Consider the following 22,841-nt stretch of genomic DNA (forward strand, 5'->3'; position numbering starts at 1 on the left):
ATATAACGCTCTCAATACTCACATGCATTTCTAACAACAGGCAAACCAAGTAGGAGCCGGCAGCCTTGCAAAGCTGGGACAAACGAAGCCACCGGTGCTTGTGCAACAGGAAGGTCTCACCTAACGTGCTGGGCAGGGGGCGGATTAGGTCACCCACCGTTGTTTCGCAGTGCTCGGCGGGACGGTCACGGTGCGCTGCTGCGGGTGCGCTTTGCTGCCCCGGTACACGGTGCTCAGCCTGGCTCCGTCGTAGTAATAATTAAAAAAAAAGGGACTTGGTAGGTGTTGCTGGTTTATCACTTCAGTCACTTACCTATATTAAATTTTTTTTTTTTAAAAAAAGTGCTTTTCAGAAGTGCTCGGTGTTGGCCTGCCTGTACTCCCATTGGCACTGGAAGTCCAGCTATCTTCCCTATTCCTCCCCACCGGCCACCTAGTTGCTGAGGTCCTCAAACTCCGATCCATTTTTCACTGGCTCGTTCCTCTCCACCTTCCACCTGAAACCCCTTTGGCAGCTGGAGCCGCCCCGAGCGCCGCGTCTCCCGCGGGAAAAGCACCCCCGAGACCCTCCCGGCCCCCCGGCCGCCCTCCCCGGCTCACCACCCCACTTCTCCCCCCCCCACCTCGCCAGCGTTTCCCAAGCGGGTTTTGTTTCTGCTCGTTTTTTTTTTTTTTTTTATTTTTTGCCCCCCCATCGGCAAATAACATGACCGGCGTCGTTTCGATATGATGTATTTATATTTACACGGTACATTTTTAAAGCAATAGCTACACTGATCATACATATTAGAAACAATAAAAAAAGAAGTTAAGAACTAAAATGTACATCATACACTTGTATATATACTTTTTTTTTTTTTTACACGGAGGTAAAAAGGCTTATAAAAATCAATACAACAGGGTTTTAACTTTTAGTATATAGATACAATAATGATGAGGCTTCAGGCACTTTAATTTGTTAATGTGAGCAATAGCTTGAAAAAAATTTTCCACAACAGAGGAAAAAAAAAAAAATTTTTGGTTAATGTTTTGTTACCACAGATACAAAAATAAAATCTGAATAATTTCTCTCAAATGATTGATGTCAGTATTGCAAAGCTGACTGGGAGAACGCTACACACTGTTCAGCAGCAGTGTGCAAATTCAGGAGAACTATTTACAGAAAACACCCATTTCTATCCTTGTGCCCTTACACCACTGCCTTCACAAACCAAATAACACACGCAGCAAAATCTACAAGTATCACAAAAGCCCAAGAGGAGATGAGGGAGGAAGAAGGAGCCGGGGCGGGGGGAGAAAAAAAGAAGAAGAGGGCTTTTAAAAAAAAAAAAAATTGTTATTTTCAGACATACGGAAAGGCTTGGAGTATGTCTACTTTACTTAAATAAATAGGGGCACTTCAAGACCGGACAAAAAGCTGTAAGATCTTTTTTTTTTTGTAGTGTTGTGCTTTATAGAGAGAAGATCTTACAGATATTTGTTTACATGAAACAACTTGGAGAACAGAAATAAAAGGAAAAGGTTGTTCCACTGTGTTTTCTTGAGGCTGGCTTGATGTTTACTAGACACCATTGAGAGATTTGTCAACTGCTATTAGGCACAAAATATTTATACTCCATTCAGCAAACCCAGACACATCACCAAGGGTGTAACACGCCGTCCTTTTTCCATTATCATTCCTTTTCTTTTCTTTTTTTTCCCCCTCCCCAACCAAAAAATCCCCAGCAACTGCTACAAATTAAGCCTACCCGACTCTATAGTGTATAAGCATGTTGCATACTTACTTCATGGTTTACTAAATAGCTGGGATTGACTCTCAGAGGAACTGTCGGGACGTTCCACCAAGAACGAATGGCAAGCGTTCCTTACATTTATTTGGCAAAAAAAATAAAAAACCCAAACCAAAACAAACAAACAAACAAAAAAATCTCTCTTTTAAGACTGATGTCAATGTGCAATAGAGGGAGGGAAAGGACATGCGCCCACTGGCAATTTACTGCAGAAAGAAATTATGGCAGGAACAGCAGTGCCAGCTTGGACAAGCCAATCCCTAGCTGCCTCAAAGGATTCAGATTGTACTATGCTAGTTAGAGCTCACTGCGCTAAATCATTTTTTTTTTAATAAAAATTATTTGGCTATTCCTTGTAATATATTAGAAAAATACTCTTTTTCCAGCTAATTACAAGCCTTGTACACAAGACGACATGACATTTAAAAAAAAAAAAATTAAAGTATTCTTATCCTGCTGTATGCACCTTCGGCATCCACTTGATAAATCTGGGTGGTGAACTGGGGAGGGCAGAGCGAGGGCAACACTTTGGGCTGGTTCCCGCAGAGACTCACCTGCCTAAGCCTACAAGCCGGAGGGCAGAAACGGTGGTGACGCACGCGGGAAGCTGCGACGTATGTTAAGCGTCGGGAGGACCGGGAACCGTAAATCAGGGAATTAAAGTGGTGGCTAACATCCTGGCTTTTCGTTTTAAACACCTGCTTAGAAACGCTAAACGTAGTTCCCGCTGCAAACGTGCATGTTCTCACGCTCGCGTGCTGCACAGAAGACATAAGCAAATACTCGGTGCCTTACAACCCACCACTTAACGCAGCATTTCTCCAGAACGGCCACGGATTATAACAGTGCCCCTGAGGTTGCGTTGGTGAATCATTCCTCGCATCACGACAGTTTTGCTCCTCTACAATCTTAGTGTTTTATTCTCAAATCATGACATGGCTGGCGAGTGAAGAAGTTCCCCTCTTTTCGGCAGAACTCTGGAAACACAGTTTTAATTTTTTCCAATGTCATTTAGGGCAAAACACCCTAAAATTTAAGCTTCCCTTTCAAGTAGTGGTCTGAAATGATTACAGGTAAGGAGAACTACCACCTTCTCAATGGTTACGTGACTACGGTAACTGAGCCTTGCTTTCTCTTTAAGAACAGAGAAATCATTTAAGATGTTTGCTGAAGGAAATGGCGACGGACTCTAAAAGAGAAACTGCAGCTTAGATGGCTATTCTGGCTTGAAAACAGGACAAAAAAGAAAATAAAAAAGAGAAAAGAGAAGAAAACTGATGACAGAAATACTGTGTTGCGGTACAAGTTTGTTACTAGCGCACCTTCTCTACACACAATAACTTGACTGCAAGTTACTCTGTCTTCCAAGTGTGATTTCGTTCCGCGACACCATCCCGTTTCTAGAGATGCCGAGCTCGCTGACACAGCAATGGTACCGCACAAGCGGAGGCAAGACGGACACAACCTGGACACGCTCTACAATCCACCACCACCGAAAGCAGTTCTTTTCTCAAACCCCTTTTAACTGGACAAAAAAAAAAAATAATAATATAAACATGTACAAGACAGTCTGTTTGATTACAGATTAATAATACAAAAGTCTACGCTGTAGATTAGTTAGTTAGAACACTTGATGAGCAAATCAATGCAGTGTGAGCCCCCGGCGACCAAAGGTAAAGCCATCCAAACCGGCGGTTTCTGGATGCTGTTGGGCACAGTGGCTGCATCAAAGTAAGTGATCTCGATGCTCCCAAACCGACGTGTTCCTCGAACTACAGGAAAAACATAACCCTTGAGGCTCATCCGTAGTCATCCAGCAGCTTTGTGTTTTCCACCACAGCACCTGCACATGACCCCACAGTGGTAACAAGCCCGAAGCGGCAAGTAACAGCACATACATGGAGCGATGAAAGACAAGGCGATAAGGGCCATCCACCGGAGGCAAAACATTTCATCACTGGTGTCGCACGAGCAAGGATCCGTATAGTCTCCTTCCGGGTCGGACATACAGTGATAGAGCATAGTGTCCGCGCACCACATACAGCTCACTCGATGGATGCAAGTCTTGACACGGTCCGGAGCATCCTGGCATTGACCCCGTTTGTTCTCCTCGTGGTTGAACATGTCCCTGCAGTACACGCAGCGCGATCGCTCGCCGTCTTCCTTCCGCCTGGGTTTGAATTTGACAGGTTGAGTCTTTATCACAGCACCCTTGATATCTTCACCCAGGTCAAAGTCCGAGTTGTCTATGTAAGGGTAGGTGTACTCATGTTTGGAGGCCTCGCTTTTGGCAAAACGCACGTAGGAGTCCATGTCGTCAGGATCAAAGCTCTTTCCTCGCGCTGGGGCATGGCGATAGTCCTCATAGCCGGTCATCCAAATCTTTTCCCGAGGATTGATGCGCACGATCTCCTCATCGTCATCGGGAAAGTTGACGTGCCGATAGGACCGTGGTACTGACTGTGGGAGCAGGGGTCGGGGGGAAGAGGGAGAAAACACAAAACATCAGTTATTACATTGGGGAATCATTTTCTAATCACTTTCTCCTCAGTTTTTTTTTAAACTGCTCAATGAAAATGCCAATATTTTGTCCTTTCTCTGCTTGTATGCACTCCCTTTTGCTTTGACGACGAAAACTAGTGAATCAGTGCAACTTCAGAGAGTGCCTCAATTTCTGCAGTAGCAAGGTAACAGTCCCGCTTTTCCCCAAATTCCAGCTGTCTGACAGACAACAGTCCCGGAGCAGTAGTCACCACCCAGCTACAAGGTAGTCACCAACTCCTGGGCACATCCGAACCATCACAGAGTTTCAGTCTTTGGCTCAAGAAGGCATGCAGCGACCACAGAGCTACGTTAGCCTGTTTGCACATAGTACCAGGTAACGTTAAATCCCGGCATAGACTTTTGTTTTATTTTTTTTTAATAATGGAAACCTTTTCAAGCTCACTGAGAAGGAGCAGGGGAGAAAGGCAAGGGAATCTTTAGAAGGATGCTGGAGGGACAAATGTTTTACAGCCTCAGCTACGAGGGACACAGCGGCAAGAGCAAAAAGGAAGCTTACTTGTTCGAGATGGTAGTGGTCAGAGCTATAATGGTCGTGCAGGTGGCTACGAGTGCAAATTCTTCGATGTTCGCAGGACGCAGGAGAAGCTAGCGTTCGCACGGGCTGTTCCCTTTTCTGGGAGGAGTTTGAGGAACTATCTGTAGCATACTGTTTTCAATGGAAAGGGGGGAAAAAACGGTCAGACCGTCAGCTTTTACTGCCCGCAGTATTAAAAGAGACGTTTTGCCCCTCACCGACTTGGCGCACACCTGCAACATCGGCAACAGCTGAGAGCAAGCAGCTTCGAAAAGTTTCCCACAAAATTCTTGAAAGAGGCAGATCTGTAGTCAGGCCATAAAACCTGCTGCCACACACAGGGAAAAATAAAATATGCCATAACCGGCCAGTGACATATTCACTCACACCACTTGCATGTGCTTGGCCTGCTATTTGCTGTCCTGGGCATTGCAGGCAGGTGAACGTTCATGCTAGGCGCTACCTCCAAACAGCAAAGTTAAGCTCCTGGAAATTATGCAACCACGGCAGCCCTGAGGGCGTGCTCAGAGAGAACCGACCAGTCACCCAGGCTGCAAAAATTCTCCTAATTTTGTTAACCTGCAGGAGTCCCATTCAGTCAAAAACTTCTTTACGTGCTTTTTCTTTTCTTTCACAATCGTGAAAGGGTGAAATATCACGTAATAATATGCCACTGCCAGTACCTGCAGCTTCATAATATATTTATTTCTCTTACCAGAATACTGGTTTTAGCTGAAAAACCTTCTCTCCTTGTCAAGAATGCAGTCTATAAAGATTATTTTCCAATGAATTGCACCAGACACCTCTCTCACCCCAAGAACACAAGAACTGAGGATATCTATTTCTTCTGAAAGCGATGCTTTGCACGACTCCATCCAAAGGTGAGCGCATCTCAACGCGTTGCAACATCAAACATACGCTGGTCCGCTTTAACCGGTACGGCGCTCAAAAGCGCTCAACTCCCAACTTGTTTTGTCGGAAGCAAATATACCGATCTGGCGGCAGCATGACGTAAAGTCGGGCTGGGTTACTGAAGGAGTACAAGCGGCAGGAGGAGCTCTGAATGGCTGATCCACCCACTGCGAACAGGCTTGCCACGCGTGTGTCTTCTTGAAACACGGCTAAGTACTCAGAAGCAGAACAACTCTTGAGATACATTAACAACACCTACGAAGTGTAACTGGCACCGGTATTCAGACCTGTGGGTTTCAGCAACCCAGCCTCCATAACTTATCAGACACAAGCATTTCATATGCAGGGTTTAAACATTTCAGGCTAGATCCTGTGCCTCTAACTTTAGGTCTTACGGTACCTAGCACATTTTGGGGGCATTTCAAAATAAACGTGCGGTGTTTCTGCGACAGGCAATTGGCAGAAGCGGCTGCAGTGATTTTTATCTTGCTCGATCCTCCTCCCCCGGCTTGCCTCCGCGCCTTGCTCTCCTCCGGCAGAGCAACCGAGCCCTCTCCTCCACGTGGGTCGACACGGCTACGAAACTCGTTTGCAGCATACCAAAGAGGCCAGGCCTCTGCTTTCACCTTATTAAAAATGGCTTCATTTACACGTTCAACGCGCTCAGACTAGAGGGGCAGCTTGCCAACACCGACACTTCTGCGAGTGCCCAGAAAGGTCGAAGGGAAGCTGTCCAAGACCAGGTCTCTGTTCACTCTGCTGCAAACGAGTTATCGCTGCCTCCTAGCCGATGATGCTAAAAGCCACCTGCTTCAAAAATCAAGTGTCTGTGGGGACACCTTGCTGACCAACGGCGGCGATGAGCACTGCTACTTCCCAGCAAGGAAGCTCATCAAAGCTTCTGTAGCAGACAAGGGATGGCTCTCGACACGCAGGAATGAGTGGCTGAAAGATTGGGGGGGAAAAAGGGAAGGAAATCCTCTCCCCTTTCCAAACAGTAAGTTACCACTGGATCCCATGGACCTACACCTCCGCTGGGCAAAATATGCGGAAATGATCTGCAGAGGGCAAACAGTAAGGTGACAAATTTTTCTGGTGAGACCTGAGTTGTTCACGGGAGGAAAAATGAAAGCTGGCCCTACAATTTGCTCAAGAATCTCTTAATGCTGGGGAAATGGATAGTAAAGAAAATAATAAATTAATTATCAGCACAGCGCGAAGCGAGGCAAGTGAGGAAAACGCCTCGATCTGACACATACAGTGATATACTCCGAGCCACCTCCTGCTGCTCAGCAGCCGATCAAGCGAGCAGCAGCAGCACACCAAAGACCACCGTGAGGGCACCACATACACCCGCGGCGCCCCTCCAGTCTCAAACACCGTCCACGCTCCTGGCCCCCTCTGCCCCATCTCACTGAGGACATTTCCACCCTGGCAAAGCTCGCAGAGCAAGGTCCAGGATGACCAAAGGTGCGGGGTGGCTTCTGGATAACCCAGCAGTCCAGGTCTCTCCAACCTGGGAAAGAGACGACGGAAGGGAGCAAAGATAAGGAATCTACAGAGTCGGGAGAGTCGTGGGGAATGTGAGTAGGAAGCGATTATTCACTGTCCTTCAGAGCACAAGGACTCGGGGCATTTGGTGAAACGGGCTCAGATAAGGTTCAAACAAACAGCAGGAAGCACTTCTGACAGAGCCCACAGTTAAAACACGGTTCAAAAAGCCACACGGAAGCGCTCAGAAGAAAATAAGTGGCCGACGATCAAAGGCGCGATGCTTGAGCCCTGAAAAGAGTACTGTTCTCAGCGCGGCACTCAACGGGGACCGACTCTGAGCTTGCCAGCCGTCAAGTCAGGCGGGCTCGCAAAGACAAGGCGCTCTAGTCTTCAGTCAAGCGCAAGCAATTCGACTCAGCACGATGAGCCAACGATAGCAAGATTTTTGTCAGCGATGGACAATTTTTCTCCCCCACGACCGTCAGGCAATTACAAAAATAATCCATGTCTACCTAAAACTAACCCGCGGGCTCCGTCTGAGCCAGGATTTTCTCCTCCCCCCGCCCGGAGAACGTTTTGGTGGGGGGAGACGCAGGAGGCTGCTGCAGGCCCTGCAAATGCAATACACTCACCTGCGGGAATATGGTCTTGCGGGCCACGCTACGCTTCACCGATGGAGAAAAACGTTCCAAGTCAGCAAGCCGCTGGCCTGTCGGAGAAGTACCGCCTTCCTTTAAAGCATGCTGAAACCAATCCGTTCCCAGATTTCTGGAGGAGAAACGCCTCAAAACGTGCCCCAGGTAAGGCAAACGAGCCCGAACTGCAGGCTGTTGGAAGAGCGAGTCTGCTACTGAAACCCACTTTCACCATTAATTTGAGAACTTTGCACAGCACAGGCTGGCGCTTTTTGACTGCTACGGCGCTCGCGGAGTCTTGCAGTTTCACTGCTTGGATAACAGAGACATTAAACATGACCCTAACAGTAATTTTCTATAAAACCCGTGCTCCACGTTTCCTTTTGCAAGTGAGCTAGGCGTATCTCAGAGAGCACACGCACCGCACGTTTGATACGGCCGCTTTGAGTAAAAAACACCGCCTGTCTACGTGCAAATGATTGTACTGCGACCATTAAAAAAAAAAAAAAAAACCAAAAGAAGTATCCCTCTTTCCCCTTCCGATTTTAAGAAGTGACTCATTAAATTAAAAAAAAAATCCTAGCCATTACTAAAGAAGATTATGTTAATCATTTACTGCACTTTACTTCTCATTGAAACGGATTTGTTACACAAGACCGGCTGGCTAATCAGGTGCCTAAGTCAGACTCCCAGATAAGCATCTATTATAAAAACAGACGCGAAAAAGAAACCTTCGCCTGCCCCTCTTTCCCAGCGACTCAACTGGACCGACCACCTTGCCTCCCACGGCTTTGCAAACAAGCTTCACCCCCTGTGATGCACTAGCCAGGGTGAGTACCGAAACGAAGAAAGGTTCAGGGTGAAACGACGAAGCAACGCCAATACGGCGGGGGGGGGGGGGGGGAAATCACGGCGGTTGTGCTGCGCAGCTGGCCAACGCGTCGGGAAGTTGGCCATCAAGAAAAACCATAGGTCAGACGAGACAAGATTTGGGGCTTCTTCCCCCCCCCCCCCCGGGATGTTAATGGTCACACCAAGTAGGCAGGGCGAAGGGGAAGAAGAGCATCACAACGCTGAACAAGTCGTTTCACAAGTAACGGCCCCAAAAGTAATCTACAAACTAAGTTAGTCTGGCCTTTCTACAGGACGAGGCGGAAGTTGGAGAGCTATTTTGGACATATGCCAAAGAAACTTCCACCTTCGCACAGAAATCAGTATAAAACAACAGTCCCCCAGAAATCCCTCAGCTTCACCTTGTGAGAACAATTCTTTTCTTGCTCCCTCCAACTCAATTTTTGTTAAGCCTAAGCAGACAAGTACCAGCACTTCTGAATTCCACGGACACGCGAAGAGTAAAATTCCCAGTGCTCGCCTCAAAACACCTATTTCTCTCTGTTCAAGGAAATTAAAAAGGGAAACAGTTCACGTTTTCACTCCGCCTCAGCGCGCTCTGTATATTCAGGGCAGCCCATTTGAGAAGGCCAGATTATTTAAGCTTTAAAAGAAAGAAAAAAGTTTGTAGTGGAAAAGCGTCACGATTTTACACTTCTGTCTCCTCAAGACGAGCCTTTAACTTGTCATTAAAAAATAAATCCACGATGTTTTTGTCAAATGTGTCTGTTTTCTGTCACTCGGAACAATTTCTGCTACAGACAGTAATTTTTGGTAGGAAAGCAGCTTCCACAGATGTTAGGAGAGCTTCGGCTCTGTCACCCGTTGAGGGCCACCAGAGCTGGATCCAGCTCGCGTCCCTAACAGAAAGCCTAAAGAAAAATTTCACGTTTGATCATATTCCAGTACAGTTCAAAGGCAAGTTGGCTGTACACAACTCTTACAATAAGCACGGACTCTGATTTTCTAAAACCAGAATAGGACTATAATTTCTCAAGTGTTTGGACTGTTTCCTAGTCCCCATTGACACAAATACCAATATGAAGTTTCACTGCCACCTTTTCTTTTTCTTTTTCTTTTTTTTTTTTTTTGGACTTTTATGGCTTTAAAACACAATGCCAGAAATATGCTGGTGGCTGCGCTGCCACAAGGACTCTGCGCACGAGATTGTTGCTCTCAAACTCACGTTAAGCCTGCTTCTGGCATTACTGGCCAATTCTGCGTGCGCCGCGTTTGCGGCTGAACGACTCACTTTGAGGAGCAGGAAGAACATATGAAAATCGGACACGGGTAAACGATACGGCAAGCAGACAGATGTGCTAAGGAGGAAACCTCAGCGAGCTTTTCGATTTATTTTACTAGTCTTAACTGATGGCCTGTGATCCAAGGCATCAGATAGCTCTGCAGAAGCAGGCATTTGAACAGGCAAAAAGAAAAACGTCTGAACGTCACAGAGCAGGACAAGAGCAAGACGGTCTCCCATTCTGCGCAGACTCAGCCTAGGACCAGAAGCCGTGAATGGGTTCACATGACATTTTCTTCCCACGTAATATCCCTCATCCGGCCCTTACTCCACCACTGGCTTAGAGCGCTGGTTTCTAAGTAAGGAGAAGTCTTTGCATCAGGTACTGATATGGGAAAAGCAGAATATCACACGGGAAACCTCCTCAGACCACCAGCGGCAGGCAGGTGCTCCAGGTGCTCTTCACCACGGCCTGACTGGGTTTCTCCAGGCCAGGATGAACACGATGGCCCCAGTGGGAACGCAGACCTTGCTATGTACCTGCAGTCTCCTTCTAGACGTCAGTGAGTAAAACTTCTGGAAGCACCAGACGAAGCAGCGGGCAAAGTCTGGAGGGTTTCCGGAGGGGGAGAAGTACACACCAGTTCCTATTTTAAATCTTGGGTCTTTGACATGCTTCTTGTCAGCAGAGCTACGCTTGGTTAGCAAAGTACCAGCTCCTAATCCTAAGGGGTTAACAGGTAACAGCACACCTCGTGCTTCCGAGAAGCTTTTCTTCTGGAAAGCCGGTATGGACGCTAGGCAATACAGGAATGAAGCTCAGCCCAGGGCGTTAGACACCGCGCACGCGGCGAGGCCGACGGGAGCTCGGGCCGCCTCTCAGTGCAGACGGGAGCAGACGGCTCCACGCTGCCCGCTGCCGAACCTCAGCTCTTCCACGCAGCAACTTCCAAGCAGGGGAAATAAGATGGGGGGGGGGGGGGGGGAAGAAGCTAACAAAAACGAGATTAGCTGAGCTAAAAGAATTTGTGCACCTAATCCATCATTAATGTCTTTGCTGTGTACAAATTAAACTCTTTAGCCTCTAAATTCAGGGGCACGCTCCTCATGTATAATACACTTAACTACAGAGAGAGGGGCGAAAACGGTTAAATGTAGACTTCCCACAGCAGACTGGTATGATATTTTAAGAATCACTTAAGGGTCATTTATTCACACAGTTCTGACCGTCCGCACTATTTTCGCTGGAATCCAGCACGAAAATAGAACCCAACAGCTGATGCAAACTTTTAGGACACCCTCCTTACACGCGCTGCAGATACGCCAGGCTTTGCTTAAAAATGCAACGGCGCTTATTTATTTCGGGCTTTCTTTTCCGCAGCTAGAACCAGAGATGGATGAAGGAACGGCTTGCTATAATCGCTCCTGATTTAATTTGCAGAAAATCTTTGCAAGGCCCAGGGCAAGCAGACCCTTGGCAAACCACATTAAGGAGGTGAGGGAAGGGAACGGGGCTATTTAAGTGCAGCCGATAAGGCGTTTCTACCCTCGGCAGAGGTCCTTTTGGTGCTCCCCAGCCTTTCGTATTCTGCCGAGCGGTTTTGGTCGTCCGCAGCCAGGAGTAAGCGTGTGCTGGCGGGCAGGCGGGAGTACGATCAGGTGCCGTTTGCTCCCTCAGAGGATTTCTTTTTGCAAAGGGATGAAAGAAGGGGTTGGTCGCTTTAAAGGAAAAATCATTCTTGAGGCCTCATGTAAGAGCACGTCTCATGGTTTAAACTTTACGAAACTCCTCCTTCCCCTTTGAGGACTCTCCGAAAAACCATCTGCGAGGATGAAACCAAATTACGGCCAGACGAACAAAATGCGGGCGCCCACTCCAAGAGGCCCGAGCTCGCCGCGCGGGTTTTTCTTTTTTTTTTTTTTTAAATTTTCCTCCTCATTACATGAGACAACGGGATTCAAACCAGATTTGCCTGTGTTTAAATAGCCTGTGGAAATTACAGGCTCCGTCCCCACGAGCAGCGGTTCGACCGTCATTTGCCCCGCGGCTCTGCTCCAACCCTCTTCCCGTCACCGCCACCGTGGATGCTCCAAGGCAGCGCCGGGAGGCAAACGCTTCCCCCCGCTGCTAAACCACCCCGGGGCCAAGCATGGCTTCGTCCCCTCCTTCCAGCTCTCCGCCGGCCTCGCTGCCTTGGCCGTTTCCACGTGCCCTGCAGCTGGAAGGAAAAGCTAGATAATCTTCTAAAACCTGCCACAGATTGGGCGCTTTCTTTCACGGGAAACTATAGCAGTGTCAATTGTGTACTTTCAAGGTAAAAGCACCCCCGACGGTCCTGCTGCAGGGTGGCCACAGGAGCGGTCCCACCGCGTGCTGCCACCGTCTACGCTGCCTCAGATAGCCCTGCGTCTCCAGCTAAGCAGAAACTGGGCACCAACCAGACGACGGGGGAAAATGCCATAAATACGAAGCGGCGCTCGGCACGAGCGCAAACCCCCCCCCTTTACTTGCACAAGCAGCGCGGGCGCCGTGAAGAGTTTCAGCAAAGCAAAGCGGCGGGATTCGTGACGAGCCAGCTGCAGCCCACGCCGGTTTTTAGGACCAGGACAAGGCGGCGGCGGGACGGCTCATGTGGCCACACTGCAGAAGGACCGGCCGGGCTGCTTTTACCTTGAAAACGTATAGTTGATATTACTATAGTTTCCCATTAAACACGCTGCACGCTTGCAAATTCACTTTCCAAGATGTCACATCTGAGCACGTTCACTGTCCTCCTGGATGGCACCGAGGTTTTCAAGTGCACTTAAAAAACAAAGAAAAAGGAAAAAAAAAGGGGGGGGGGGAACGTTTCCTCACTGCCACTCTCTTCCCGATGATACAGGCGCTGCACCCAGGCATCTACTCTTTAAAACAAAACACCCCCCCGGGGCGTGCTGCGCCGACACCACATCCTCAACACCGCCCGCCGAGCCCGAGCAACGCGCAGCTCCCCCAAGCCACGCCAAGTCGCCGAGGCCACCTAACCGCGCAAGGAAAAGAAAGGAAAAGGAGGCAATTAAAACCAATTTTTAAAAAGTCTCTTCCCCTCCACGGCGCCGCGCGTCAAGGAAGGGGGCTCGCAGCTCGGCCCCGTCGTGTTTCTGGCACGCGCGCGTTTGAAGCGCGCAAACGCGTCGCGGCCTTCGGCGACGGATGAATTAGCAGGCAACGCGCCCGCAAACAGCTTCGCGCTTCAACTCGTCACATAGTGTAAGTACATCACTACACAGCCAAAATATCTTCCGGAAGGGGAACGTTGAGCCAGCTGATGGGAAGTGTGAAACGGTGCCACATTGCCTTCAAATCAAGAATTCATTAGCCCAAAACTGCAGCTAGCGAGCGACCCGTCGGTCCCCCGAGGGGCGATGCCTCCCGCAGGCAGGGCGCTTTGGGTGCGTGGCTCTGAAAAGTGGGTTTTGATGCCCCTTTTTAGCCCAAAAGCCTCAGGTGACCGAGTACTACCAGAAAGCAGACTCGGGTAGTCTGAAGGAGACCTGAATGAATGCAAGGCTGGCTACACGCAACAAAAGTATTAAATACAGCATAAAACCGAAAGAGCTGGCTTGTTAAAAGATGCCACCGTATCGTCGTTTACGCACGAGGAGAGGGGGAACCGGGTGTTAAAAAGAGAGCAAACAGACCAAAAAAAATATGCTAGCAAAATTGCCTTTTAACTGCTGGAGCAAGAGAAAAGGGGCAAAGTGAACATAAAATGATGCTGAACTGGCGCACAAATCACAACCCTTTTTAAGTTCTGGCACGATACAGCTATAAGGAAACTTCCATCGTAGCAGAAGATCGTATTTCAGTTTCCTGCAGGATATATCCCAAGCCCGCTGCAGAACCAACTGTGTTCGCATGTGGGAATGGGACAGAGCCAGAAAAGACACTATAAAAATGGTCTTTAGAGAAAGGGTTATGACAAGAGAAATTGCTTACCCTCAGCAAAGTAGTTTGACACATCCAAATTGCTGCTATAACTGGCAAAACTAAAAAAAAAAAAAAAATTGTAAAAACTACATGAGAGCAAGGCTCAAAAGAGCACAATCGAGATTATCTGCTTAAACAACAGATGCTCCTTGCCTTTCTTCACACATACGCCCCAAACGATACAAACTCTCCGTAGGCTCTTATTTGCAGGAAAGGGCTATTTCCCTTATTTGCAGTGCAAAATTGCATCATTTCTTTTGGGCCTAGTCCGTGTGCTAAAAGCGAATATTTTTTGTCTCCTCTGCAAGGCGCAGAGGGGTGTTTGTGTGTAAACACTGCGGCAGCAGCGCTTTGGCGCTCCTGGCTTTGCAAAGGACGCAGAAATTCAAAGACTGCATGCAGGAAAACAGGCAGGTACAGTTTGGTTTGAGAAAAAAAAAAGTATTTTTGTATTTAAACTGAAATAGCACCAAAGCAACCAAGGCGCTGCGCGTTTGGGAACTGCATTAAACTGCACAGTCCTGCTGGCTTGGAACAAAAGCCTGCGTTACCCATTAGAAATTCACCTGAAAGCAAAAAAAATACATAAATTGTACAAGATCTCTGCTCCCCCCTCCTGTTTTTACAAGAAAGCAAATAAAGCTTAATGTCTACCCCCTGGTTCTCTCTCCTATCAGGTCATCTTAGTTCCTCAGGTCATTTACATCTCATGAATCTGTAATAGATGTAAGAATAAACAAATTTGAGGTAATGTGTATATTCACAACTTTCACACCACAGTAATTTTCATAATTTATTCTGTCCACACAGCAAGCTGCGAGTGAATAAGGACAATTTATAGGCTGAAGTAGGTCATAATTATCCCCACAATTTTGAAGAAGTAAAGCAAATAGCAGCTAGCATCCTAGATCACACCAACCATACCTCTCTCTCAGCAACAACCATATTCGATGGAAAGTATAGCTTGCTTGCATTGGCAGAAACAGCAAGAAAATAAACAGCTTAATTTCTGACGTAACCTAAAAGAAACAGGAGCTTCGGAAGAAAAACGCTCTAAAAAACTGACAACCAGAGAACAACTTTCCAGTCGACTTTCCCTACGGAAAAAATCTCTCCGAGTGTTGGTATCCGTCCCCACTGACTGACCTAAGTTTGTTATGGGCAAAGTCAACCTGAAGAAAATTAAGATAAAAAGGTTAAAAAAAAATGTAGTTTTCGAATGGCTGGATATTCAGGACCTTTTCCTTATTCTGGTGCCATCTCCCTCTGCTTCTGCCCCTGGTAGGAAAGCAGGAAGAATTCAACAGATATTCCAGCTGATACACACTGGTATTAACGGCAGGAAGAAAAAGAAAATTACGCTACGGATAAACCAGCTACTTTAGACTCAACGACTACCTTAGTAGCCAGTCTGCTGGAACAAACCAAGGCAGGTTTCCTCCCGCGGAAGTGAGAAGAACAAAAGTGGTGTCAAAAGAGAACAAACGTTTGCTAAGTTTGTATGGCACTGGCTGTTCAAGTGTAGGACTGTGACGCGCAGATCCTGTGGACAGCTTGAGAGATCCAACTATAACAAACACAAAAAAACCTTAGCTCAGTTCATTTCTCTTCTTTTAAGCCAGAGAAGTCATCCTTTTTTTTTTTTTTTGAGGGATTTGAGCCTGGTGGTACGTGTGTGTGAAGTTCTCTCTTTCTCTCTTCTTGGCAAGTGTGTGTATATATATATATATTTTTTTTTTTAAAATCTGAATGAGACTAGCTGTGTAGAATGCGAGCCCCAAAATCGGACATCAGGGAACGCGGCTAGGAGCAACGAATCCTTTTGCCACGCATGCACAACCCAGTTGGCTGTCAAGCAGCAAAAATGCTGTGGGTAACACCTTCCGGTCCTACCACTACGGCCATGGCCTCATCTCTTTGCTCAGCCGCACAGAGCAAGATGGATTTGCTCGCAAGAACAATAACCACCGAAGCACCCCACCACCCATACTGACCTTGCTCCTTCGAAAGGTAGTTTGGTTTTCTGTTGCTATATCTTAGCCTCAAGAAAAAGGCAACTGCAGGCTCTTGCTCCTGCTCAATGCCTGAGTGCACCCCATGAAAGAAGTCTTGTGACCAACTGCTTCTCTACTCTTGGCAGCACCACTTTCTGTGGAGGGGTGGGATGCGAGATGCTCTTACCCTACATGGAGCTTACAAGAATTTGCAAATATATTCCAAATCTATATCTGATTTGCAATATATTCCAAATTGGACTGGGTTTCTACATATCTACTTTAAAGAAAAAGAGCTACAGTCATCCTTTAAAAGAACCATCTGAATGTGAAACGACCAAGCCAGCAAGAAAAGTTAGATTTAGCGTTTATCTAACTAACATAAATCTTATAAATTTTAATAGTGAGGCTGTAACACACTTGAGGCCCACATGGGAGATGAAAGTAGGGAAAAGGTTTCATGGCAAGGCAGCAGGGAGAAATCTGTTTTTTTAATTATGAAACCATAAGAGATGCAAGGAAGAGTGTAACATTAACATCTGCCGCAATCGGCACGACTACGGCAGAGAATGGGCAATTGTGTCCGAGCCCTAAAGGACCATCAGCAGCCTCCAAACCACATGACAAACTTCCGAATGATAACATCCCCAAGTGCATGAGTTCACATCCGTGTTGAGTAAAAGGCCTGAGGGGCGAAGGATCGCCCCAGGCACGCAACTTGGTGGTGAAAACGTCCGCCCGAAGCGCCCTGCTGTAAGCCAGGCGTAAATCCTACCGCAAGGATTCTGGTTTCCCAGAAGAGCAAAACTTTTATAGAAGAACAGTGGTGGTGTGGGCGGTGGCAAGATCGGCCTACATCACCCTAGCGAAGCAGGGGAATATTTTCCCCATCTTGAAGTTGGAGGACTGAGGCAAAGAGATGGAGGCAGGAAGTCCATAAAAGCAGCAATGGATTGAGTCTAGGTGTCTTGAAGTCTAAACCTGTAGCTCAGCCGCTCTTTTCTAGATTATGGATTCTCTAGCTGGAAAATTCTCTAAGTCTCATTTTCACAAAAATTAGCATTTTTAAAATTATTATTTATTATGTAAAACAGCCATCATTGTAACATGCATGCCCAACTTAGTAAGGTTGGGGCTTTTGGTTTCTCCTTCACATTACTACGGAGCCAAAAGGGGACTGCAGCCACTTCTAGGTTCACAAAACAGGACTGACATGGAAGCTGTTGCTCTTCCTGCCAGTGGGTGTCTTTTCCTTAGCACTAAAGCAGGCACAAGACTGTGGATTTATCTGAAAAACACATGAGCAACATTTTGGCTGAACTGGTCATAAGGTTTCAGAAAGAACATCTCCGCTTTTTCGGATGGCTTGCTAAAAGAGACCACTGCAGGCACTCTGCAGACTCTGGAAGACATTGACCTTTCTTTCCTTGGACTCAATTCACATTTTTCACTTCATGGTCATGTGGGATTATTATCTGTAATTGAAAGTAAAAGTGTAGATTAAGGGAAAAATCCGCACCAGAACTCAATTATACAGCAAATTCTGTGGCTGAGGAATTAAGAGAATATATTCGGTCCTCATTAAACATTATTTCTGAAATGAATGTTAATTAAAGAAGGCTGAAGATGCAGGCTAGATTGATGAAGACAAACAGAGCAATCTCAGACTGTTGCAAAGACAATGTTTCCCCCAGCGGAGACAGAACGGATGGCTAGTCTTACTCAGATTGCATCTCTTGAGAGGACGATTTATAATGTACAAGACAGGAGAAATTTATTTGCTAACATATGGAAAACATTTATGGGCTCTACTGAGGATCTGGAATTAAAGAAACACAACTACATATTGTTAAAACTTCTAAATGGAGATTTCATTTTAGAAATAGCGTGTTTTCCCTGAAGTCCCTGACATCTATTTCTACATACTTTTGTTTTCTGCTCTGCTAGGTATGGCTTTCTGAATAGAGGTTTTTATCAGTTTGTTTGGTAACTACAGGTCTCCTCCACCGGAAAACTATTAGATGGCCAAGCCCTGTTTTTGAAGATACAACCCATGCTCCAGAGTGATGGCCACGAGCATGTGCCGCAGCGATGGGCGAGGTACCGCTGCCTGCATCAGTTTGTCGGGACTGTGAAGGTACGGCCACGGGAGGGGACAAGGCCAGCAGCACCAGCAACGCTTCCCAAGCGACGCTTGCACGGCCACAGCTGCAGATAATTCACCCCCTTAAAAAAACAAAAAAAATCCCAGGACATGGAAACGATGCTGCATCAACCTGTGCAAGACCAGCAGTAGGAAACATGAGGACAGAGAAAGCTGGGGCAAAAGGAGGCGTGCAGTTACAGAGATGGCTGCAGCGCTCTATGGGGGGGCTGACCTGCCACGGGGGCACCTTGACGCCCCTCCACTGGCCCCCCATGCGCCTCCGAAGTCCGTCCCGCTTCTCGACGAGACGGTTTCACCTGCTGCCTGGGCAGACGACCACGCTCCCTCTCGGCAGGACCCGAGGGGGGGCTGCCCGCTAGGGTTATAAACAACAAAACAGATGACGTATGGGTTCTACGCACAGAAATATGCCAGACGGCATCACCGCACAGCCATGTTACAGCTCGAGCGCAACAAGCGTATTGACACCTTGGTGCCAATGCCAACACAAATGAGCGCTATAAAACCAGCGTGGCAATCTGCAAAGCTGGGCAATACATCGGGAGTTTGGGACTGCTGCGGTTGAAGAGACTGAAACACCTTCAAGGAGAGAGGCAGGACCTTGGAGCAAGCGTGTGAGACGGCAGCGCAACAGCAGCAGCTGAGATTTTCAGAGCTGCGTAAGCGACTGAGCGAATGACTCAATCCTGCAGATGCTTCTGAAAATTCTGCTGCACGCAGTTCAGTTTATTCATGCATGTGTGGGAGAGGGGGAGGACTGTGCAGATTTTAATAACTACTTGGAGAAATAAAAAGAACAAACGTATTTGCTCTTTACAACAGAGCAAAAACCCCTCTGAAGTCTATTGCTGTGGCTGGGGAAGGGCATACAGGAAAGTTTAGATCTGGTGGTAACAGAGGCTGCATGCAAGGGTGACCAAACGGGCTACTATACAAAAGTCAAAAGGTGCAAGAAAGAACAAAACTGAAGAGAGACAAAAAAAAAAAAAATCACATCTCTATCAAACTTTTTCTTTTTAAAAACCCTCTACACTACAGTGTGTTATTTTTGGCTTAAGAGGATTTCAAACTTCACCATAATATACCAGGAATCCCGGATAAATGGGTAGTCAAGAACTTCAAAGAGCTTAAAGGCTGTAATGAAAGCCGAGACTTCATCCTGAGAAAACAGAGAAGAAAGATCGAGGGGAAAAAAAAAAAAAAAAGATGTTCCTAAAACCACAGGTCTGATTTTTTGAGTGCTCCAACACAGCCGCCCCGACCCGATGGCTTGACCAACGCCGCCACGCAGGCCACCACCGTCGGGTAAGCGTCTCCCAACTCTGCAGATCCCGCGCTGTCCAAAATCAGGGGTAGCAGAGCGGCCCACAAACACCCCAACGCCATCCGTAACGACAAAAAAATGCAGCCTGAAGCTCAGCCACCTGCCACAAACGAAAGACACGGGTCCCGTCCCCACAACCTTGGATCTGGGGTATGTCTTGCCGAGGGCGCTGCCAGACAGGGCGAAGCGAAGCTCCCGAGGCGCAAACCTCCCCGTGGCTCCTAACGGGGTGCGCTGGGACTACCTGCACGCTAACGACGCTACGTAGTTTCCTCCTCTTTCTCCAGCTGAGAGTCCCCCCCAATAAGTTTCGCCATGGCAGGGGGGTTATCTGTCACCTCGCTGGGGTCAGGCAGAAGGGAAACTATTGTTGAGTTTTGGCTCTTTGCTTTGAATGCGGCGGTTCCAGCTGTTTGGAGGCAGCTGGAAGGCGGTCGGTCCAGCTCTCCGCCTGTAAAGCAGCGTACGCTTAAAGGCAACAACTTTTTCTCCCACTAAAAAGTACCCCGAGAGTCTCAGTCAACACCTGACTGCAAAAATTGAGTTTGCGGAGAAACATATGAGCGTGCCCAGCTCCCTATGTGCTGGATTTTAGCAAAAATATCCTTTCCCTATTTCCGTATTTCCCTTCAAGCAGCTACTTTTTATTGCTTCCACGCTGAATACTTCCGCATCTAACCCCACGAGCGCTGGCACGTGCCTGGATGGGCCTGGCACGTTTCGGCAGCCTCCTTCGCTACGAGCGCAGGAAAGCGGCCCGGGAGCACTTCCCCGTCCAGCAGAGCGCCGAGACGCCCGCGACTTTGAGGACAAACCCGTACAAAACAGTAAACCGCTCCAGCTCCAGCGAGCCCCCACCCCGTCCCGGTGCAGCACCCATAAATCACTGCTGGCAGGTAGCTGGGAAGCAGCTGCTGATGCTAGTTTTACTCCGGAGCACAGGAAGTCGCCTTTTAACCCTGCCTGCTGTTGTTTGTCTCTCCAAGCGGTGACAAAGGAACAGATGCGAACAACATGCCAACTGCCGGGAGGATCTGCTCCAAAGGCTGCCGGAAACCCGGCCGGACCCCCACCCCGCCGCTCCCCCCGCTCAAATCCTGCTCCCCGCTCCAAAACACCTTTTAACTTCTGGTCCTTCCCCGTGCCCCTTTTTTTGATTTCACGTGTCCCGACTCGCGGGACCCTAAAGAGGCAGGAAAGCGTCGAAAAGAAGATCTGAAACAAGCCACTGTCCGTAGCTGTGCAATATATACAGCACCCGGTGGCATCTGCTGGGCATCGCCAGGACGTCCCACCTTGAAGCCTCCCGCTACGCAGCCCCCACGCACGCCGTGGCCCAGAGAGGGCCACGATAATACCACGAACGTGCGCGCACGGGTCTGTGACTGGAGCCGAGCAAGTGCGCTGCCTAAAGCAGAAGTACGCACTGCCAATGTCTTTTCTCCTGCTCGTGGAATAGCCGTGATCGGATTTCAGTTTCATCCGACGTCGTCGCAGTTTTCTGCCTGCTTGTTTTTAAACCGTACGAGCGTAGCGGGGACAGTGTCTTCTTCTGTTTCAGAAAAGCTCCAAAACACATTTCAGACATCACCACGAGCTAAATATGAGCAGCTCGCTCCTACTTAAGTCGCTGCTGGGTAGGTGAGCTGCATGCGACTGTTTGCTCCTCCAGCTGAAAAACATTTCCTTGGACTTCCTATGTTCGCATACACAACAAGACACCTTTGAGTTGGCTTTTGTTGCTACCGCAAAGGCAACTCCTCTAAGTTTGATTTCCCTGAGCATGCACCTGGGGAAGCAGTCACCCACCTTCTTCTGCAGGAAGCTTCTTAAGGCGAGAAGGACGGAAAGAAAGAGGTGTAGACACCACCCAGACCAGGCCATATTAAATTTGAGGGATGTTATTTGCTCAGGTCCAGCCCTGAGAACATCTGCTCTGCTCTCTCATGCTTTTCACATGAGGATAGGAAGCCAACAGAAACCCGACGCTTTTGCTACGAGTAAAAGGCAGGCAAAAGTTTACCTTCTGCAGAGGATATACCTCCATTAAATAAAACACACCCCTTGAGCAAACACGTTTAAGGCCGGAAGCCAATTCTGAGCAATAAAAAGAGCCCTTTCAAAGCTGACCCTGCAAGCCGTGGCACAACAGAGCAGGACGTCACGTGAACTGTACTTACTGTGAAGACATCGTCATCGCCAACCTCAGCCTCGTTGTGAAGGGTTGACGAGGAAGTAGTAGATCCTAGAAAGAAACAGCTTTGTTAGAAATACAAAACTTCTGTGCAACCTTCCCCCCCCCCCCATTAGGCTGGTAAACATTCGTATTCTGGCCACTTATATCTATGTCTCGAACAGCCATCTTCTCTGCCTCAACTCAGTAGCGGCGGGAAAGAGCTTTGCATGAGCAGCTCAAATTAAGGAAGGAAAAAACCCTCTACTGCTAGCTGTGTTGGGAAGGTAAAATCTGAACGTGTCTCTTGACATGTAACTGCGTGGCTGCCAATGCTAATTAGCAATGTTAAAAATAGCAATTAACATTTCCAATTACAGAACGCTTTCATTTCTGAAGCATGATAAAGCTACATACTAATCAGCGCTTGAGACCAGATCCTCAGCTGTCAAGAAACGATATGCGAGTTATTCTTCAGTTGAACATGTGTTCCCTAAAATTAGGGAAAAAGTGACTTTTCACTTAAAAAAAAAAAAAAAGCTCACTTCAAAAGGGAAGAGTTAGGTTGTTTTTCCTTCTTGTAATTTAGGAAGTAAGTAAATACTCTAAAGGTTTTCTCTCTTTTTAGCTATTCGTCAGAGAATCATCTTTCCCCGTGTAAGCAAAGCACTTGAAAGGAGCTGAAATATGTAAAACCATAAACAAGAGTGAAATACTGAGCTGCAGTTCTGATTAATTACATGGCAACTGTCTGCAAAAGTGGGAAATTGTATCCAGAAAGCCTCCCTCTAACCTCCTTTAGCGTTTTATTTTTTTTAGTAACAGGACATTGAAACATTCTGGGTTTTTTTGCTTTCTTCTAAAGTGGCTGCATTTATAATTTAAAACCAACAACCCTCCGATAACTGCACTCCACGAGGCTGCAAAGGAAGGTTGGGTCAGCGAGCTGCTCTGAAAGGGCAAAAGTTAAAAAACCCATAGTTTAAAAGAAAATTTAAAAAAATAAAGATTTTTGACAGAAGCCCACTGTTATACTGAACTAGAGTTGGTTAGTGCTCCAACAAAGCAACGTACCACCCTCGTTCTGGAAATTGTTTTTTAAATAACGTGCTTTATATAATGCTAACGGCACCAGCCTTGGCTGCTTTCACTGCGTAATCATGAAGATG

The 22,841-nt window shown here is 47.4% G+C and overlaps 1 protein-coding gene across 3 annotated transcripts in view; it reads right to left on the reverse strand.

The window, feature by feature from the left end:
- Positions 1–716: 716 nt before the first annotated feature.
- SPRED2 (sprouty related EVH1 domain containing 2) overlaps positions 717–22,841 on the reverse strand; it is a 70,206-nt gene continuing 48,081 nt past the window's right edge. For all 3 annotated transcript variants that reach the window (XM_068940721.1, XM_009686918.2, XM_009686919.2), the window contains exons 4-6: positions 21,680–21,744; positions 4,852–5,001; positions 717–4,250 (exon numbers count right to left, since the gene is read on the reverse strand). In XM_068940721.1, coding sequence (XP_068796822.1) covers positions 3,600–4,250; positions 4,852–5,001; positions 21,680–21,744 — 866 coding nt within the window. In that variant the 3' untranslated portion in view covers positions 717–3,599. The remainder of the gene's footprint in view (positions 4,251–4,851; positions 5,002–21,679; positions 21,745–22,841) is intronic.

The sequence above is a fragment of the Struthio camelus genome, chromosome 3 (assembly GCF_040807025.1).
Source record: "Struthio camelus isolate bStrCam1 chromosome 3, bStrCam1.hap1, whole genome shotgun sequence".
Classification (NCBI taxonomy): Eukaryota; Metazoa; Chordata; class Aves; order Struthioniformes; family Struthionidae; genus Struthio; species Struthio camelus.